At 42.3% G+C, this 22,637-nt stretch overlaps 1 protein-coding gene across 8 annotated transcripts in view; it reads right to left on the bottom strand.

Moving 5' to 3' along the window:
• LOC144506358 (sex comb on midleg-like protein 2) overlaps nt 1–22,637 on the bottom strand; it is a 216,951-nt gene that overhangs the window by 58,066 nt on the left and 136,248 nt on the right. For all 8 annotated transcript variants that reach the window (XM_078232360.1, XM_078232365.1, XM_078232362.1 and 5 more), the window contains exon 8: nt 1,877–2,124. In XM_078232360.1, the coding sequence (XP_078088486.1) occupies nt 1,877–2,124 (248 nt within the window). The remainder of the gene's footprint in view (nt 1–1,876; nt 2,125–22,637) is intronic.

Here is a 22,637-nt window from a genome sequence, read left to right as displayed (position 1 = left end):
GTAAAATGTGGAAATCAGAAAGTTTCTGGCGAGTTGTCCTATACCTTCACTACCTATACTTACACCTACAAGTCTCACTACACCAGTACTTCACTGACAGACCTGGTAGTAAAGTATATGAAGGGCAAGTTATATTTACCCACAAAACATACCAGAAGATCTCAGGGAATTGAGGGATAAGTTAGTTTTTGGCAGCTGACCAGTGTTAAATCCTGCCAAACATCCTCATGGCCACTAAAATTTTCATTCCATGTGTGCAGTCTCATTGTGTCAGAATTTACTTATTAAGATTTCAAAAAGTTATGAATTAACTTTTTCTTATTCATCTTTTTCTTTCTATTTTACTTTGCACACGAGCAATAGAAAGAAATCATAGAAAGAAATAGAATCATAGAAACCCTACAGTACAGAAAGAGGCCGTTCAGCCCATCGAGTCTGCACCGACCACAATCCCACCCAGGCCCTACCCCCATATCCCTACATATCTTACCCGCTAATCCCTCTAATCTACGCATCCCAGGACACTGAGGGGCAATTTTAGCATGGCCAATCAACCTAACCCGCACATCTTTGGACCGTGGGAGGAAACCAGAGCACCTGGAGGAAACCCACGCAGACACGAGGAGAATGTGCAAACTCCACACAGACAGTGACCCAAGCCGGGAATCGAACCCAGGTCCCTGGAGCTGTGAAGCAGCAGTGCTAACCACTGTGCTACCGTGCCGCCCTATATGCTTTATAGTAACAAATTTGAAGCTGAGGAGGGTATTTAATTGGTTGGGAAGATGGCAGGTGGGAAAAACCTACTACTTTCCTGCTTCTACCCCAATTAAGTACATGGTGGGAAGGCCTGTGGACGGCCTTCATACCCCACCAACTGAGGCCCTTATGTGGGCCTGTTTTAAACACACCCACAGGTGGACACATTGCGACACAGAGCATATGATATGTAAACTTCTGTGGGCCCCCCCATTCAAAGGCACTTAGTGCCTTATCGAGGGACCCAGCAATAAACTCCTCCTGCCATCATATATCTCTAGCCTGGGTCACTCTACAATCCTGGGTCTCCTGTTGGTGTGCTCCTTGTAGCAGTCATTGCCTCATCAACGGTGTTCCTGGGCAATGGAGTCTCTGATTAGCTGGGAGCTCTCGTGGGCAAGAGGGTCCTGTCTCCAGGGTCTTGATCCAGTGAAAGACCTGCAGTGACCTCTCAACTGCCTGTCTGGTTTGCAACATGGTAGGCGCGTCAGCTGTCAGCCAGACAAGATCCCCATCGCCTCAGTAAAATTCCCCCACTGAGCAAATCAGTGACGATTCTTCAACATAATTAATTAGTTGCTTACCCCTAGTCATAAGCGTTACAGACCTCCCGAGAGGTCTGAAAGTATCTTTAATAAACAAATATTACCATGCAGAGGGGGAGGGATGAATCAGGCAGAGAGGAAGGGCATTCTGGAGTGGCTTCTGACAAGTGTCTGGGATGTTTCATTACATTAAAGGTGCTATATAAAATGTGTCATTGTCATCGAGTTAGTTGAGCTGTTGTGTACTTAATGGGTCACATAACTCTCAGCATCAATTAACATTGCGGCCACTCACTTTTTAAAATATATTATAGTTACTTAGAAATTAACAATTTTTCACCACAGAAATATTAGTTGGTTCAAATACATATTTAACGCCATTAAATAACAGAAAAACAAAACACCATTCCTTTAAAGAGGGAGATAACCGAAGACAAATTAAAAATTACAATCCATAACATAATATTTTTGTTTAATAAAATTTATGAAGTATCACTAAAAACCATATACCAAATATTCAGCACTAGATTTAGAAATATTTTAATTATGTAACTAGACCTGTTTGAACAAACCTTGACTCCAGGCTTTGCACCTCTTTTCGTTGGTTTGGATGGTTCAGAGGTGGAATCAGATTTCAGTGATGAGTTGATTTGCGATGGTACACTCTTTTTTGAACTGGATTGCCCAGGTCGTTTGCCTCGTATGCTTTTTCGACTTTTTTGATTTGGCAACTCATCAGATTTCTGTGGTGATTGCATTGTGCGTTTAGTCAATCTGGAAGGGGTTGATGGAGTAGCAGGAATATTCTTTGGAATTGAGACTGAGAATTAGAGAAAGGTAAAAAAGAATGTCATATTAAACCCAACTGATGTACAATAAATGCCTCTCCTTCAAAAGAAACCAAAACAACCATCACATTGCCTATTATCCTCTTCTCTGTTCGTCCTTGTGAAATTTATGCACGAAAGCAATCAGTCCAGCCGGTGCTCAATGGTGGTACTCCCATCTCCCCGTTGGAAAATCGTGGGTTCGAACTTCATTCCAAAGACTTGAACACATAAATTAGGCTGACATTACTGAGGGAGTGCTGCACCATCGGAAGTGTGGTCTTTCAAAGTAAATATGAACTGAGGCCCATTCTTCAGGTGGAAATAAAAGATCCCCATATAATTTGCAGAACGATCGTGGAGTTCTCCGCATGTCCGGCTAAGCTTTATAAACACTCAGATTATCTAACACAGGGATTCCTAAACTGGATTCCACAGAACCGGAGGTCCCCAGAAGGGATGAGGTCGAGGTTCCAGAAAAGAGCTGACGTTGGGGGAGGGGTGGGAGTGAGATGAGCCAGTGCTGGGGCAGCCCTCGAGAAGAGCCAAGGCTGGGGACAATAGCAAGAGTGGGTGAGAGTGAGGGTGTGAGTGGGCGCTCCCATTAAAAAAATAAAGGTTTGGAAGTATTTGTTGGATAACAGAACTTTATTATAATAAATGTGTACATACATAGATTTTTTACATAGAAACATTTTAAAGTTTGTTTTTGTATGTTTGTATGTATTGTACAATTTTCTTTTGTGGTTTAGAACATAGAACATAGTAGAACATAGAAAGCCACAGCACAAACAGGCCCTTCGGCCCACAAGTTGCGCCGATCACATCCCCACCTCTAGGCCTATCTATAGCCCTCAATCCCATTAAATCCCATGTACTCATCCAGAAGTCTCTTAAAAGACCCCAACGAGTTTGCCTCCACCACCACCGACGTCAGCCGATTCCACTCACCCACCACCCTCTGAGTGAAAAACTTACCCCTGACATCCCCCCTGTACCTACCCCCCAGCACCTTAAACCTGTGTCCTCTCGTAGCAACCATTTCAGCCCTTGGAAATAGCCTCTGAGAGTCCACCCTATCCAGACCCCTCAACATCTTGTAAACCTCTATCAGGTCACCTCTCATCCTTCGTCTCTCCAGGGAGAAGAGACCAAGCTCCCTCAACCTATCCTCATAAGGCATGCCCCCCAATCCAGGCAACATCCTTGTAAATCTCCTCTGCACCCTTTCAATGGCTTCAACATCTTTCCTGTAATGAGGTGACCAGAACTGCGCGCAGTACTCCAAGTGGGGTCTAACCAGGGTCCTATAAAGCTGCAGCATTATCTCCCGACTCCTAAACTCAATCCCTCGATTAATGAAGGCTAGTACGCCATACGCCTTCTTGACCGCATCCTCCACCTGCGAGGCCGATTTAAGAGTCCTATGGACCCGGACCCCAAGGTCCTTCTGATCCTCTACACTGCTAAGAATGGTACCCTTCATTTTATACTGCTGCTCCATCCCATTGGATCTGCCAAAATGGATCACTACACACTTATCCGGGTTGAAGTCCATCTGCCACTTCTCCGCCCAGTCTTGCATTCTATCTATGTCTCGCTGCAACTTCTGACATCCCTCCAAACTATCCATAACACCACCTACCTTGGTGTCGTCAGCAAACTTACCAACCCATCCCTCCACTTCCTCATCCAGGTCATTTATGAAAATGACAAACAGCAAGGGAACATAGAAAAACTACAGCACAAACAGGCCCTTCGGCCCATAAGTTGCGCCGGTCATGTCCCTACCTACCTAGGCCTATATATAGGCTTACCTATAACCCTCAATCCTATTAAGTTCCATGTACTCATCCAGAAGTCTCTTAAAAGACCCCAACGAGTTTGCCTCCACTACCATTGACGGCAGCCGATTTCACTCACCCATCACCCTCTGTGAGAAAAACGTACCCCTAACATCTCCTCTGTACCTACTCCCCAGAACCTTAAACCTGTGTCCTCTCGTAGCAGCCATTTCAGCCCTGGGAAAAAGCCTCTGAGAATCCACCCGATCTATACCTCTCAACATCTTGTACACCTCTATCAGGTCACCTCTCATCCTTCGTTTCTCCAAGGAGAAAAGACCGAGCTCCCTCAACCCATCCTCATAAGGCATGCCAACCAATCCAGGCAACATCCTTGTAAATCTTCTCTGCACCCTTTCAATACTTTTTACATCCTTCCTGTAATGAGGTGACCAGAACTGAGCACAGTACTCAAAGTGGGGTCTGACGAGGGTCTTATAAAGCTGCATCATTATCTCCCGACTCCTAAACTCAATCCCTCGATTGATGAAGGCTAGCACACCATACACCTTCTTAACCACCTCCTCTACCTGCGAGGCCGATTTAAGAGTCCTATGGACCCGGACCCCAAGGTCCTTCTGATCCTCTACACTGCTGAGAGTCTTACCCTTGATATTATACTCCTTCATCCCATTTGACCTGCCAAAATGTACCACTACACATTTATCCGGGTTGAAGTCCATCTGCCACTTCTCCGCCCAGTCTTGCATCCTATCTATGTCACGCTGCAGCTTCTGACATCCCTCCAAACTATCAACACCACCACCAACCTTCGTGTCATCGGCAAACTTACCAACCCATCCCTCCACTTCCTCATCCAGGTCATTTATGAAAATGACAAACAGCAAGAGTCCCAGAACAGATCTCTGGGGCACTCCACTGGTGACCGACCTCCATTCAGAAAAAGACCCATCTACAACCACACTCTGCCTTCTGCAGGCAAGCCAGTTCTGGATCCACAAGACAACAGCCCCTTGGATCCCATGCCCTCTCACTTTCGAGAAGTCTTGCATGGGGGACCTTCTCAAACGCCTTGCTGAAGTCCATGTAAACCACATCTACCGCTTTTCCTTCGTCAGTGTGTTTAGTCACATTTTCAAAGAACTCCGCCAGGCTCGTAAGGCACGATTTGCCTTTGACAAAGCTATGCTGACTACTTTTGAGCATACTAAACTTCTCTAAATGTTCATAAATCCTGTCCCTCAGGATCTTCTCCATCAACTTACCAACCACTGAGGTTAGACTCACCGGTCGGTAATTTCCTGGGCTATCCTTATTCCCTTTCTTGAATATAGGAACCACATCCGCAATCCTCCAATCCTCCGGAACCTCTCCCGTCTCCATCGATGACGCAAAGATCATCGCCAGAGGCTCTGCAATCTCTTCCCTCGCTTCCCACAGTAACCTGGGGTACATCCCATCCAGTCCCGGCGACTTATCTATCTTGATGCTATTCAAAGTTTCCAATACATCCTCTTTCTTAATGTCGACAAACTCAATCTTCTCAGTCCGCCGCAATCCTGTAGTACAACCACCCAGGTATTTTTCCACTGTGAATACCAAGGTAAAGTATTCATTAAGCAACTCTGCTATTTATTCCGGTTCTGTACAGACTTTCTCACCTTCACATTTTATAGGTCCTATTCCTTCACATCTCATCCTTTTACTCTTCACATATATTTAGATCGCCTTAGGGTCCTCCTTAATCTTACCTGCCAAGGCCTTCTCGTGACCCCTTCTGGCTCTCCTAATTTCCTTCTTAAGTCCCTTCCTACAAGCCGTATACTCATCTAGATCCCCATCATCGCCTAGCTCTCTGAACCTATTGTACGCTTTACTTTTGACTAGATTCAGCACAGCTTTCATGCACCACGGTTCCCGTAACCTACCAAAACCTCCCTGTCTCATCGGAACGTTGTCATGTAGAACTCCAGACAAACATTGCTTGAAAATCTGCCACCTTACTTCGGTACTTTCCCTCGAGAATACCTCCTTCCAATTTACGCCTCTAATCTCCTGCCTGATGGCTTCATATTTCCCCTTACTCCAAATAAACACTTTCCAATGTTAGTGTAAAGGAGATAGAGTTATGATCACTATCCCCAAGATGCTCCCCCACTGAGAGATCCGACACCTGTCCAGGCTCATTAGCCAGTACCAGATCGACTACAGCCTCTCCTCTTGTAGGTTTCTCCACATGCTGTGTCAGGAAACCCTCCTGAACACACCTCACAAACTCCTCCCCATCCAAACCCCTTACCCTAGGGATATTCCAATCGATGTTTGGGAAATTAAAGTCTCCCATCAGGACAACCTTGTTATTACTACGTCTCTCCAGGATCTGTTTCCCTATCTGCTCCTCAACAGCCCTGTTACTATTTAATTCTTCAATATAATAAGAATGCTTCTCCTTCAGTACTCTTGGGAGGTCAAAAGGATCCCATGGCTGAAAATGTTTGGAAAACCCTAGTCTAACAGGTTTATTAGAAATTTACTTAAAGATGCCAAGATGGAAATAATATTTCCTCAATCCAGCTTAATTAAATTTCTTGCATTTAATGATCAGCTATTTCAGTTGGCCTTTTTTTTTTCAAAACTCATATGTGCTACTGACACCTTGAACTGATATAACAACATGAAGGGAATGTTACACTTGAGTCACATTGGTATCCAGTGTTGATCAATTTAAAACTAAACTGTGAATCACATTTAAAATTTGCTCAAAAACTTTCAATCAATTGCAGAGACTTGGAAACCAAACCATTAAAAAAAATTACAGTATTGATACCAACAACAGAGATAGCGAGCAATTTAACAGAATAAATTTCTGAAGGAAAAAAATATGCTTGAAGAATCAACACTTATAACTGTCCAATAAAACACAATGCCAAAAGGAGTTGATGAACATCCTCTACCATGCATGCAACTTTATCCAACCACCTGTACATGACAGATGAAACTGAATGCATGAAGAAATGGTGTGGGACAGGAGAAAATTGGTATTAGCTCCTAAAACACATGAGCGCTGACAGTAACTGGCTGCATCCGTGCTGACTCATTTTTGGAATCTGTCAATGTGGGATGGTGAAAAATGAATTATTGGTTTTAATCCTATTTAAATGTAAATCATAAAGTTTACATAACATCTACATTAGAGATTGGAAAGATGTAATCAAATGTTGAGGTTCTGATCAAATTTCAGAAAAACTCAAACTTTACCTCATTATTATTTGAAAGGTTACAGCTTTATAATTCTTGCTTGGCTGTCTGATACTGATGTATTTGGGGATGGGGGGACAGAAATTGACTTAGCAACACAAAATAAAACTGATGCCAAAGTCCTAAAACCTGAAACAACTATATACTCACGACTGCACAAATTCCTTCAAAGTCAAAGGAAATTAACATCCCCAGAGAAGATAATCTGAATTCATAAATGCATATTATTAACAGTGAATGTGTATTTCAGACCATACAACTATCGAGGCTCATGTGGCAAATATCTCATGTACAGGTAATCTATGTTAAACTTATGTTTTTTTAAATGTGAAATATAACCATGATTTTTTAAAATCCCAATATCCTTAATATGGTTTATGCAGCAAAATAGCTTTTCAAAAACATTTGTGATAAACATAGTCTTTAAAAATGTATTTAAAATTTTGCAAAACCCAGTACATAAATCTCACTTTCATGTTGATGTGTAAATCATGACCAGTAAACATTGGATATGCTCTGTTTAATATACAAGTTTTAAATAGGTTTTATAACAGGTGTTATATTACATCAACAACTTTTATGATTTTCTAGGCACAGCTGCACTCCCTTGATACGGAAGTAAGGATATATTAACGGCCTTAAAGTTCATAGAATGCTATAAGCAATGCATTTAAGCATACATTTTTAAAAAATCAGATTGTCCAAATTGTAAAACAATTTTAGCAAGCTATTAATAGCAATTTGGGAATGACAACATAAAGCATTCCTTCAGATAAAATACTAAAAAGGTGATGTGTCTTAAGCTCAAGCCAATCCACTATCCTGTTCTTCTGCAAATATCTACCAAACGGCCAAGAAAAAAAGTGTTGATTTGCTTCCAATTCATTTCCACAGGATCCCTGGGTGGTTAGCACAGCTGCCTCACAGCACCAAGGACCTGGGTTCAATTCCAGCCTTGGGTTAGTGTGTGAAGTTTGTGCATTCTCCCCCCCCGGTGCTCCGGTTTCCTCCCATACTCCAAAGATGTGTGGGTTAGGTTGATTGACCATGCTCAATTGATCATTAGTGTCAGGGGATTAACAGGGATAATACATGGGGCTACATGGATAGGGCCTGGGTGGGCTCGATGGGCCAGGTGGCCTCTTTCTGAACTGTAAGGATTCTGTGAACAGGCACAGGGACCCCATGCTGCTCGGGGATGGGAGAATTTTCAAGCTGTGCAGTTAGTCATCGGGGAAAATGGTAATATTTTGTACATACAGATGCAAGGAAAAATAGTGATAAATACACCTGAAAAACCCAGCTGCAAAATGTGCCAAGAAAATACAAAGATAAGCATGCCCAAAATTTGACAGACTATTACAGAGAAGATATTGGGTAAGATTCTCCAGCCTCCCAGCCATATGTTTCCTGTCAGCGGAAAGTGGCACATTGTTTGCTAGTGGCAAGATTCTCTGGTCTCACCACTGTCAGTGGGAATTCCCATTGACATCACCCCACGCCGACGGGAAACCTGACAAGGGGGGTGCACTACAAGGCATTCCTTCCTGATACCATTATAACATATCTGCAATTTTTCATTCTGCAGAGCCTTCTCAGGATGAAATGGCAGACCTTGTGTTCCTGAATATCACAGCATTTTACAACCTGTTGGCCCATAACTTCCTCAGAGTGGCAATCCAACGAGATTGCCATTGTGAATGAATTTACCTTCGCTGTTATTGTACAGTGCATCTTGCCAAACTTCCTCATTCAGGTTGGGTGAGACAGGAGCAGTGCTGAACGTCACTGGCAGCATTGGCATGGAGTAGCTGGGGTACAGGGAGGCAAGAAAGATAAGTCATTCCCCCTTTTATGGCAGATGGGGTCAGAGCCCGAAGAGACTGGGTCACCTGGGAGTCTTGTGAGGTTTGATCTGGCTGTTCGGTTATTTACTGTGGAGTTAAAAGTACTTTTTTTCCTTCTAACTCAGAATAACTATCAGGGTAAAACTGGCAGAACCACCCAATGTTAGCAATTTGAATCACTTCATCGGATGGTTCCCAGCCCAATGCAATTGTCCGGAGGAAGTTTGTACTTCTGGACAATGTAAACGTTACGTGGGAACTTCATAGAGGGATTTATCACTCCATCACTGGGGTGCCCTCCAAATACGACACTGGGAACGAGGAAGTTATGGGACATTGCAATTTGCACAGGAACCATTATCGGTACATGCAGCCTCTGGCATTTAGACAGCAAGTTAAAGGAAGGTACACCAAAGAAAAACACATAAATGAAGAGAAAGTCAAGGTGATAGCAGCAGAATAAGTTTACAGTGCCACCACCAGGCATTCCTGAAATCTATGGATCATCTAGCATTTGTAAGAGCACTATTGGATGAACAAGGATCTTGGTTGACATTTTACTGCATATAGTGAGAGTTTATTGGGGATTGCAGCTCACAACATCATAATAACAATAAATTATAGAATCATAGAATCTACAGTGCAGAAGATGGCCATTTGGCCCATCGAGCCTGCACCAACAACAATCCCACCCAGGTCCTTTCCTGTAATCCCACATATATACAGTCCTAATCCACCTGACACTAAGGGGCTATTTATCATGGTCAATCAACCTAACCCGCACATCATTGGACTGCTTCAAATTCACAGTTCATTTTAAGTGCAAGGGCAACCCCATGGCTTTCTTAAGGGGAGCTCCTGAGAAGGTCTTAAATGAGATGTCTTCTCTTATGGACTACTGTACTTTGGACTCTAACTTAAAGGTCTCTGGCAGAATGGACAAGATGGGAGATGAGTTTGTAACTACCCTAATGGTATGTTTCACACTCCTTAGTAGTATACCATTATCAGTTCCGAGGCAGAACCCTGCCCATCTTCCAGGAGTTCACATCAACCAGGGCCCAGCCAAAGAAGGGACGAATTAAGCAGCTTTGTGGGTAACAAGCCTCCCATGGGCTGACGAGTTAGGCAGCCATATTGGAAGTAGCACCAGATGTTGCAAGGTATTCTATGTTCTTCCATTAAGACGTGCACATCTAGCTCCATCATGGAGTCCCCACAAAAAAACAGGACCTTGCCACCAAACATTTTTCCTGAGATAACAAATGCAGAACAAAAGATGCCATCTCCAAAAGTACTTAGCGTTGTGCTGGAATATCAGCTTCTATTATGTGCATGTATCCATAAGCAGAACTTAAACCCACACCTTCTGATGCAGGGAAACAAGTGTTAGCAGATGGCACACGACACCTTGAACTCTTGGGAACCTTCTACTTAGTTCAAGTTCTGTTCAGGTGGTGCTTCCTTTCTACAGGGAAAGTGATGTTTCTTGTAAACGTGTCATTTGCAGGATGCATCTATGGGCAATAAATTGGCTGATGTGACATCATCTGCATGGTTAGATGGTTCTAGCTGCATAAAAGCTTAATGCATTAATGATCTTTACAGCTGCAAAAAGAGCTGCTCGTATTGTTGAATTTACCTGAAGGTCAACCTGGAGCAGGTGGCTCAACTCCAACACTCGATTATGAAGGCGGTCTGAAGACTAGTCGCCAGTCTTATTTTGTCAATTCAAGTCCTGGGATAAGGTCTAACATTTGCATAACACCTCTGGTGTAATCATGTGCTGAATGCAAAACTTTGAGATATAATTTTCCCACATCCGCCCTGATTGTGGCAATCAGGGTTTTGGGATGTGATTTCTATCAGGCAGCTTGAGCTTTACTTGGCCCTACTGATGCTGAGGGGCTCACTGGCCAGAAACTCCAACCCACCAAATTTGTTTCAGCAGAAAACATGGTTTGCTACTACACTGTGAATGGCTTAATTTCTCCAATTGTCAATCTTGTGAAATGTATTTTAAATAGGTTTCCTTCCCGACTTAAAATATTTTAAAAAGTTTAAATTTATAAATATTTGTACTGCCCTAATTTTATTTTAATATATAAAAACACCAGCATTTTAGTTCAGTAAAAAGATAAACCAATTCCTATTACTAAGCAACCATCAAGAGGGATGTAAGAACAGTAAACAGTAGCCATATTTTCTGATGGAAAATAAACAGTTCACAGCTTAAACTGAGCGACTGCCTCCAAATCATGAGACCTGAATACATGAGGAATTGGAGGTGGAACAATTGAATAAAGATATTTTGCAACAAAAATATTGATTGTTGAAATTTTAAGTAATGCTGTGGTGCCAAGAACACATTTTTGAATAACAAAATGAAAACAAATTGGGTTATAAAAGTGTTGATACAATGTTAGAGTTAATTTTAAGAAAGCAACACCGTTTGCATAATAAAACACAATTTAAATTGAAGTTAAACTATGACAATCTTAGAGATATTTAAACTTCAACAAAATTGCTGCAGACTTGACTTAGAACAAAGGCCAATATCCACTTCAAAGCAACTGGATCTCTTAAGCCTATTTTGATTTTCCAGTCATATGATAGAAAGGCAAATTCTCTAAAATAGTAAGCTACGGTCAAAAAAAATGGCACCGAAGTTAAACAATAACTGTAAAACATTACACATTTTTGTCCTCGAACATTGCAACATTCAGAAATAACTGATTCAGCAATTGTATCAGAACATACTATTTCAAACTTAGATCTGCACCCCTTGTTTTAAATCTGTTGATACACAAATTTATTATATTTTTACGAAGTACCACAGCCTTCACTTGGATTGAAGCACTCGTGTCACACAAAAGCTATGCGAGAAAACAACAACAAAGGCCTACAGCTCAATTCATTTTGGCAGCAAAGTTTCTAAAAAAGGTTTACATTCTCCAGCAATGCTTACCGTGGCTTAGTTTTCAGTGCAATTCTTACTGAGACTTCAACTTCTCCCAACTTAAGAGCCTTGAATTCCCTTTCTGGATTTCCTCTGTCGACTACACTTCTCCCTTTTTTTTGCCTGCTAACCCATCAACAAAGCTCATGCTGACTGGAGCTCTATCAGCAAACAGCATGTCTAGAATATTTGCATTCATTTGGAAGGGGGGTGGGGGGAAGAAGAGAGAAGAGACTTGTGTTTTAAAGTAATATGTATATTGTGTGCAGGCTATACTGACAGTGCTCATCAGTCACCTGCTCTCGATGTCTCCACCCCCACTTTTGCAGAAGGCTAAAAGGTTAAACTGGGTCACAGATTCACAAAAGAAAGAAAACCAAATTGGTAATTTGCATTTGTAGACAAAAGTGTCCATTCTAAAACATATGCAATGAAACCAAGCCAATAAGACTTGGATCAAATTCTCATGCAATGGGATTTTAACAGTCAACAATGCAATCAGGATGTGCTCAAACCTTTTGGTAATTTGGTAAATTACCAAAAACATTTTCATTTAACAATGTGCTCATGTCACAAACTACATTGAATAGCCTTTTTTTTGCAGAGACATCAGGTCAACTGCCCAAAGACAATATTCAAATTTTACTATGCTACAGCAACAGTATTTGTCAGATGTAAACAACAGTTAAAACAATTAATGTTTGTACAAGTTTCATCAACCTAATATTGGAGGGGGGTGGGGATTAAGGTCAAGTGCATTGATTACTTTCATTTTCCTTAATTGATGATTGGTTCATACGAAGACCCTTAAATGTTACATGAAACAATTTTATCAACTCAATTTTTAAAAAACTACTTGCCATGATAGCATGAAACAATAAATCAGGGCAGTGTTCTTTAAGAGTAGGTTACAGATTGATTCCTCAAACCACCTTTAACAAAAATATCTCAATATTAAAATACTGTTATTTCTTCAACCACTTCAAGGGCTTGCACAAAACTTTAATTTCATACTGAAATTAAATACTGATCTAATTGCGTGTGAGAAAAAATTGGATTATATAGAATCCCAACGCTTAATTGCAAAAATTAACTATTAATACTATGGTTAAGTCAATGATTTGACAATCTGGAGCAAATAGAAAACCCAGAAAACAACAAAATAACCATGATGTTTACGACAAAACTGTAATTTTTCTGAGGAGACATTTTTACCCTCCCTGACAGATCAAATCTTGAGCATAAGCTAACACCGAGTCAGACCCTCAGTCCCTCCAAGAAGCATTTTACTGCCTGTCACTGAAGGTCCTAATGTTCACTGCAGGCATACCATACTCCGCCTTCTTGTCACCACCAGATTCTCACGTGAGAACAAAGAGCCTCTGTCTTATTGGCCTAAATGAAAATGTTGCATCTCCCCTCCCTTCATACAAAAGATTTTAAGGGTTTGTAGGCAGCCACAGTGCGTTCTGAATAACATTTCAGAATGCAATATAATGAAACTGGATGTGATCCTCGTGAGACCTGCAAACACATAATGGCAGACCTCTCTATCAACCAACATTTTAGAAATTATATTTCTTAAGCTTTCTGTAATGAGATTACAATGTGTAATACAATGGTCAGTTCCAGATAAAAACAACCTAAATATACATTTTTGTACTCAGTATATATTTTTTCTAAAACGGTTCACATTCAAAATCTGAACGGAAACATTACATGTTTCCCTGTACAATTTTTAAAAAATCAGTGAGAAATTTCAACAATAGATCGGCATAATGCAAAGGAATTATTATTCAGCAAAAAAAAAAGCACAATGAGTTAGTTACTCAATGGCCTTTGGTGGAAAGATCTGACAATTATCCATTTCTTCATGGAAATGCTTATCAAAACACAAAATTTCTTCACAAGCTATTTTGGTATTCACAATAGAAAGACATGTTGGGAAAGGTCAAGGCAATTACAGTTCGAAGTGGGGTTCTCAACCTGACATCACAGTCAGCACTATATCAGTATGTGAACCACCTAACAATGTTATTTTGTGACTATATGGCATTTAATTTATTACCATCCCCAATGTTTCTCCTTTCACCCACCATCCGCTTCCACCTCTCCCTTTGCCTCAGTACAAAATAACTTCTGTATCAGTGAGCACAAGGATGGAAGTTTCAACAGAGAGGGGCTCCCTTGTATGGGAGACAGCAAGTGCTCCATGTGTGAATGCACCAATAAATAGGGCACTTTCTTCTGGAGAACAGACCTTATGGACCCATTTAGTACAATCTACTTATACAAAGCTGGATTTTCAGTGACAATGAAAACAAAGTACTGAGCTAGGATGAACAGTGACTGCGGGTGTGTGCATTTGACACTATACATCATCAGAACTATAACTCAGCACCAGTAGCACATTGCACATCAAGTAAAACAAAAAATCTAGTTTAATTCAATAACTAATTTTTATAAAGATAACTTGTGTTATTGTGGTCCATGCAGTTTTAAATAATACTTCAACGGGTTATAAGATTTATTTGTAACTATTTATGCATTTTGCGGGGTGATGCCAGCATTGGGCTGGGATGGGCACAGTAAGAAGTCTCACAACACCAGGTTAAAGTCCAACAGGTTTATTTGGAATCATGAGCTTTTGGAACACTGCTCCTTCATCAGGTGAGTGGAGTTGATTACCTGAAAAGACTCGCATTCCAACCATTATCTTGCTATTGTGTCTTTGTCTATATATGCCGTGTTTGTGAAACGTACCTCTCTATTCACCTGATGAAGGAGCAGCACTCCAAAAGCTCGTGATTCCAAATAAACCTGTTGGACTTTAACTTGGTGTTTTGAGATTTCTTACTTTATGCATTTTGTCATTCAACAAGAACTTCATGGTACTCTCCAATAGGCAAGTCATTATCATCCGCTTCCAAAGCCAAGAGATCCTCACTTAAAGTGGTAGATGCATTCCTGAAAATCACCACTAAGTGAAAACTTAAGTGAAGGATGGTTTAGTCAAGGTTAGGTTCCAGCGGATAATTTTTGCCTAGAAAAATTGAAAAACATACCATACAATAGAATACTGTTAAGGTTGCTGCCTTGCCTGCAGGTTTCTATCTTGAAGTGACCTCTAAAATATCAAGTTTGCAACAGGTTCATTAAAAACAAGTACTGTACAGAGCAGTACCCCTGAACAGCAAAAGAATTCTTTCACAAACGGAAGTCCACAGCAGTTCTTCAGATACATACGAAGAGAGATTTGAAAAACAAGGTTTGCAGTAGTGTATGCACTGTGCATTACTGCACAGTGCAGCGGAGAATTCTTTCAAAAAACAAAGTCCACAGAGTTCCTGAACTAGTAGAGCGTACAGTAAAAAGTTTTAAAATGGTTTTTGCTCTTTAATATATTTTTATTAGAACTTCTCCATTTTTACAAATAACACAACACACTCTCAAAACTGGTACAGTACAGCTCGATCATTTTTCCAAACTTAAATATAGAAAAAGACAGGAGGAACCAGAACAGTTGGTTCAGTATGTTCAGTATACTTGGCACTTCCAAGTATACAAAAAAAAGTCCAAAGATGTGCAGGTTAGGTGAATCATCTCTTAGCGGATTAGTGGGGTAAATGCATGGGGTTCAATGGGGTGTGAGCCTGGGTAAGATTCTCTGTCAGAGTCAGTGCAGACTTGATGGGCCAGATGGTCTCCTTCTGCACTGTAGGTATTCTATGATTCTACAAGTAACAGGATGGGAGAAGAGGATAAAGCCATGGAAACATGGCAAAGTGGTGCACAACCTCACGTATAGTAAACTAGGGGCAGTGCTACACAACCTAGAGAAAACCTTGTAGGAGTAAGTCAGACATCATGGAACCTGCATATTTGAGATAGGGGCCCCATACTTTTTGGAATGCATCTGATTTGCATTCGAGTATACAGGTTAGGAATTCCATTGGGATACATTCCACGGTAGCACAATGGTTAGCACTGCTGCTTCACAGCTCCAGGGACCCGGGTTCGATTCCTGGCTTGGGTCACTGTCTGTGTGGAGTTTGCACATTCTCCTCGTGTTTGCGTGGGTTTCCTCTGGGTGCTCCGGTTTCCTCCCACAGTCCAAAGATGTGCGGGTTAAGTTGATTGGCCATGCTAAAATTGCCCCTTAGTGTCCTGAGATGTGTAGGTTAGAGGGATTAGTGGGTAAATATGTAGGGATATGGGGGTAGGGCCTGGATGGGATTGTGGTCGGTGCAGACTCGATGGGCCAAATGGCCTCTTTCTGCACTGTAGGGTTTCTGTGATTTCTGTGAATTTTACGCCAATTCTGAACAGGAGACTTATTGTAAATCCAGGAGCAAAGGATATTCTTCTGTGCTGCAAATGTTAAGATATCATAAAGGCTTTTTGTCTGGGAGCCCCAGAATTAAATACAAAGGATCAAACACTAAGGCTGTATTCTCAAACTCTAAGTATGCCCAACCAGTAGGACTTAATTTTGACACAGGACCAGACGTGTGTAGTCACCTCTCACCAACTTGCATTTCTGGCACAGTGATGAGAAAGAGGGGTCTGTCCTGTGTATTAAGCTTGATGTAATATGCAGACGGTACAATATTTTAAGATGGGTCTCCTTTGTTCTATTGCAGACAGATGCTATTGGCATTTTCCCAGATACTGCCCAGGTCTCCTCATTAATATTCATTGCAAGATCTTTTCCCCACTATCACATAGTCTCTAGCATATTCACACAGGATCTAGAAAATGTGTTATACAACTTGATCAATTGCTTTGGTTCCATAGATATCAGGATTTATTTCCACCAGAGACACACTAGCATCAAGATGCAGAGATGTCTTATTAAGAATAAAGTCTCTGAGTTGTAAATATCTGAGTATTTCAGGATATTATATTGTTGACAGTTGCTCAAAAGATAACAAGGAGACATCACTAAACATGTCACCCAACCTGATGAGTCCCCTAACCTTCCAAATATCAAAACCATGGTCTATAAGGCCTAGTGGGAATTCTGGGTTATCCTGGACGGATGAGATAAGTCAAATTAAATCTTCCTTCCATTCTCCACGCTGTGTTAATTATTGAATTCTCAAATTTTTCAGGCAGTCTTGAAATCCTTAATATAATAATTCTGTTAAGGCCAGTCTTCCATCACCAGGAAATCCATTATTGGTAACAAAAGAAGAGCCGTACCTGGGCTTATAGCATGCAGTCTGCACCTGGGGACCAACAACAGTCTAGGTTTAATCAACAGGTTTTAACCTCCACCCCACCCTGCTGCTCACTTCCCATTGGGGAAGCCTCCGCTCGCTCAATAAGGGAGTTTGTACTCAACGAAGTTCACAGGGAAATCTGTCATGGATCCCGCGCGGCCTTCCTGAGCGTCATAACATCCCTCTCCACAGCACTCCCATTGCGAGAAGGTTCTTTTGTCACTAAGCCTTGGGTCTAAGGTTCATCGATGGTAGGGCTGGGTCAGGCAGTCTGAACCAAATGGGGGATCTTTGCTTTCGGAAGGAAAGCCGCAGGGTCACCGATGCAGGTTCCTCCTCTGGGTCTGCTTCAGTCAGGATGCCTGCTTCCATCTCAGAGTCCGTGCTATCCAGAGGGGCTAACATGGGGTCAACTTCGAGCTGTGGGCAAACACTGGAGGTGGCCATCTCCATAGCTGGCAGTGAGACATGCTCAGGAGTAGACTCCCTGCCCTGAATTGGTCCAAATGTTTCTTTACCATTTTATCCTGGACTTTAAGCTTAAAAGATATTGGCCTGTTTTCTCTATAATGATCCCCAGGACCTAACTGGGACCACCTTCAAAGTTACTTATATGAACCAAATTATCCATTTTGAATGTTCTTTCTGCTCTTACACAACTGGTTTTCTTGTTGGGACTCCACGCTCCCCACAAGGCTTGAGAACAATAGGCTCAGTCTTGTGCCCCATTATCAGTACCGCAATTTCTGTTGTTGTGAGAGCTGTGGTCCTATAACCAAACAAAAATTGTGCCAGTTTGGTCACCATAGATGTCGCTGGTTGAAACTTTGCATTGCCTGTTCCACCAGTCCATTTGACGATGGGTGTTAAGGTGCTGCTGGATGTGTTGGATGCCATTAAAGAGCACAAAGTTCTGGAAATCACGGCTAGTAAAGGCTATGCCATTATCAGAAACCAGGACTTCTCATATTCCATGCATGCAGAAACGTTCCTGTAATTTATAGAATCATAGAAACCCTACAGTGAAGCAGGAGGCCATTCAGCCTATCAAGTCTGCACTGACAACAAATCCCACCTAGGCCCTATCCCCATAACCCCACATATTTACCCTGCTAATCTCTCTAACCTATGCATCCTGGAACACTAAGGGGCAATTTAGCATGGCCAATCTACCTAACCCACACACCTTTGGACTGTGGGAGGAAAGTGGAGCACCCGGAAGAAACAAACAAAGAAACAAAGAACAGTACAGCACAGGAAACAGGCCCTTCAGCCCTCCAAGCCTGTGCCGCTCCTTGGTCCAACTAGACCAATCGTTTGTATCCCTCCATTCCCAGGCTGCTCATGTGACTATCCAGGTAAGTCTTAAACGATGTCAGCGTGCCTGCCTCCACCACCCTACTTGGCAGTGCATTCCAGGCCTCCACCACCCTCTGTGTAAAAAACGTCCCTCTGATATCTGAGTTATACTTCGCCCCTCTCACCTTGAGCCCGTGACCTCTCGTGATCGTCACCTCCGACCTGGGAAAAAGCTTCCCACTGTTCACCCTATCTATACCCTTCATAATCTTGTACACCTCTATTAGATCTCCCCTCATTCTCCGTCTTTCCAAGGAGAACAACCCCAGTCTACCCAATCTCTCCTCATAGCTAAGACCCTCCATACCAGGCAACATCCTGGTAAACCTTCTCTGCACTCTCTCTAACGCCTCCACGTCCTTCTGGTAGTGCGGCGACCAGAACTGGACGCAGTACTCCAAATGTGGCCTAACCAGCGTTCTATACAGCTGCATCATCAGACTCCAGCTTTTATACTCTATACCCCGTCCTATAAAGGCAAGCATACCATATGCCTTCTTCACCACCTTCTCCACCTGTGTTGCCACCTTCAAGGATTTGTGGACTTGCACACCTAGGTCCCTCTGTGTTTCTATACTCCTGATGACTCTGCCATTTATTGTATAACTCCTCCCTACATTATTTCTTCCAAAATGCATCACTTCGCATTTATCCGGATTAAACTCCATGCAGACACAGGGAGAATGTGCAGACTCCACACAGACAGTGACCCAAGCTGGGAATTGAACCCAGGTCTCTGGAGCTGTGAGGCAGCAGTGCTAACCACTGTGCTGCCCCATTTTCTCAATCGTAACGCGAGAGATCATGGCGGCCATGTGCTGCACCTCCAAAGTCCACATTTACGCATTCCCATGGCCTGCTAGGCCACTCCCATGGATGTGGGGAGGCTAAAGGAGGGAGTTTTTGACTCTCTTGGCGCAAGTCACACTGCTTAACCAAATCGGAGTTGAGGCTGGGCCACCAGACGTAGCTCCTGGCAAGTATTTTCATCTTTGATACTCCAGGGTGGCCATTATGTAGTTCTGATAATAGCAGGCGCTACCCTGGAGCAGGTCAACTATTTGGGACCCTCAGAGAATGATCCCATCTTCAACAATGAACTCGTCTTCCTTAGCTAGTGTTGCAAAGTAATTGTAGATTGGTGTTTGTAAAATTGTAAAATACTAGGGGGAAAGCATTGCATGGTCCCTTTAAAAGGTGGTGCTTTTTCTGCGCTGAGAGTTTTTAAAAAAATGCAAGTACATTGAGAGCCCCCAAACTGAAACATCTGTACCGAAAGGCCAAGCAGCAGTGTTACCAAGACAACAGGCTTTTGAATTTTTTGAATTCAGCCAATAAATATGAATCAGACACTCAGATATCAAGAACCTATTAAATTTAAAAATCTGATGGTTTTGACAACCTAGGACCAATCCTGTTGTGGGAAATATTGATATATGTCGTCACAGGCATAACAGACAGTGGGACAAAAAAAAACAGAGACCAACTGCCATCTGGTAGGGATAATAGCCACAGCTCTCAGCTCAAAGCACCATATAGAGAGCAAAGGTACCAAAGAAGAAAGATCCAGACAGAAGAATCAACAGAGAAGGCCCAGAATATTCCAGAAGACACAAAACCTGGTTGTAATTCAGAGAGTGACTAAATTCTATATTTTTGTTAATGAGTGGGAATTGTATTTGTTTGAACAGCATTCCATTAGAATCTTGTTTTATTCGGGGTTAGTTAGAACGGATTTATTAATATTTTAGTTAATTTATTCACTGTTAGATAAATAAATTGTTACGTGTTGATTTTAAAGTGAGTGTCAGGGATTTATTTCATATTTAACGGCTAGAAGTTGCTGAAAAGCCTGTCACACCACTTCATACACACTTTTTACGGATTGTAAGGTGAGGTACTCGCCTTGGGTGTTTCGGTTTTAGTTCCGAGAGGTGGAGGAGGATCAACTTCTGTTTTATAACACTAGGGAGGGCTTCATTTCTTCAGAAGGTTGTCCTCAGAACCCACCATGTAGGATCACATACCTTATAGACAAGATTGGATCTTTTTGAGTCCAGGTCTTAATCTGCCTTGCAGACACTGGCAGACTCTCCAAAAAATTAGGGTCATCACAACCCTAATTTTGTAATGGTGTATTGGATGATATTGGGGTTAGATGCTCCAGTGTGTGACAAAGCCCGGACAAAGCAATGTTCTTGCAAAGATTTTTAAGTGCAGCACAAGTTTAATTATTCTGTAGTTTAAATTTTCTTTGCTTATTGCATTAGAAATTTTACTATTAACAGTATAACTTCAAGTTAGCAAAAACAAATCATGAGCATCTTCTGATTTTTTTCTAGATACCATTTCTTTATCAGTAGTTGGTTGTTGGCTACTGTAATTAATAACTTCTATGTATTTAATCACATTTCAGGCAATTTTGATGCTGCAACATCAAGGACATCCTGCAGGATAATAGTTACCTTGATCAGATCATTTTGTGCTGTACATCATGCAAACTCATGACCGGGCTAAAGGCTGTCATTTTCAGCCCTGAAAAGTGCACAGTCTACCTCCGATTGCCCTGGAAGGGAAAAGTATCTCAAAAATTTGAGCAATAGGTGAATCTTGTTGTTACACACTGCTATTATGTAGTAGTAATTTGAGTAGTATTCGCCACTAAAAGAATGCTGCCATCAAGCCACAAAGACGTTTTGCCCATCACACAAATGAGTAATGTGGTAGATGTGGTAGCGGTGTGATGCTAGGTATGCGGGATGTACATCTCAAAGACTGGTGGATCCTACCAAACAGCATGTCCCTTCCGCTGCTCACTACAGGCAAAGTCATGATGTGGAGATGTCGGCATTGGACTGGGGTGAACACGGTAAGAAGTCTCACAACACCAGGTTAAAGTCCAACAGGTTTATTTGGTAGCAAATACCATAAGCTTTCGGAGCACTGCTCCTTCGTCAGATGGAGTGGAAATGTGCTCTCAAACAGTGCAAACAGACAAAATCAAGTTGCAGAATACTGATTAGAATGCGAATCCTACAGCCAGCCAGGTCTTAAAGGTACAGACAATGTGGGTGGAGGGAACATTAAACACAGGTTAAAGAAATGTGTATTAGCATCCCTCACAATGATGGCATTGCTGCAACGGCCTCAGTACTCAATGCCGTCAACTGCCAGTTTCCAGATGCAATTTTACAACTCATCCGCTTCATCCTGGACCACAATGTCTTCACCTTCAACAACCAGTTCTTCATCCAGACGCACGGAACAGCCATGGGGACCAAATTCGCACCTCAATATGCCAACATCTTCATGCACAGGACCTTCAATCGATGCTATACACTAGATACATCGATGATATTTTCTTCCTTTGGAGTCATGGTGAGCAATCACTGAAACAACTATATGATGACATCAACAAGTTCCATCCCACCATCAGACTCACCATGGACTACTCTCCGGAATCGGTTGCATTCTTGGACACACGCATCTCCATTAAGGACGGTCACCTCAGCACCTCACTGTACCGCAAGCCCACGGATAACCTCATGATGCTCCACTTCTCCAGCATCCACCCTAAACACGTTAAAGAAGCCATCTCCTACAGACAAGCCCTCCGAATACACAGGATCTGCACAGATGAGGAGGATCGCAACAGACACCTCCAGACGCTGAAAGATGCCCTCATAAGAACAGGATATGGCGCTCGACTCATCGATCAACAGTTCCGACGCGCCATAGCGAAAAACCGCACCGACCTACTCAGAAGACAAACACGGGACACGGTGGACAGAGTACCCTTCGTCGTCCAGTACTTCCCCGGAGCGGAGAAGCTACGGCATCTCCTCCGGAGCCTTCAACATGTCATTGATGAAGACGAACATCTCGCCAAGGCCATCCCCACACCCCCACTTCTTGCCTTCAAACAACCACACAACCTCAAACAGACCATTGTCCGCAGCAAACTACCCAGCCTTCAGGAGAACAGTGACCACGACACCACACAACCCTGCCACAGCAACCTCTGCAAGACGTGCCGGATCATCGACACGGATG

The sequence above is a fragment of the Mustelus asterias genome, chromosome 17, assembly GCF_964213995.1.
Source record: "Mustelus asterias chromosome 17, sMusAst1.hap1.1, whole genome shotgun sequence".
Lineage (NCBI taxonomy): Eukaryota > Metazoa > Chordata > Chondrichthyes > Carcharhiniformes > Triakidae > Mustelus > Mustelus asterias.
The sequence above is the reverse complement of the archived record's forward strand: the minus strand, read 5'-3'. Positions and strand labels throughout refer to the sequence as shown.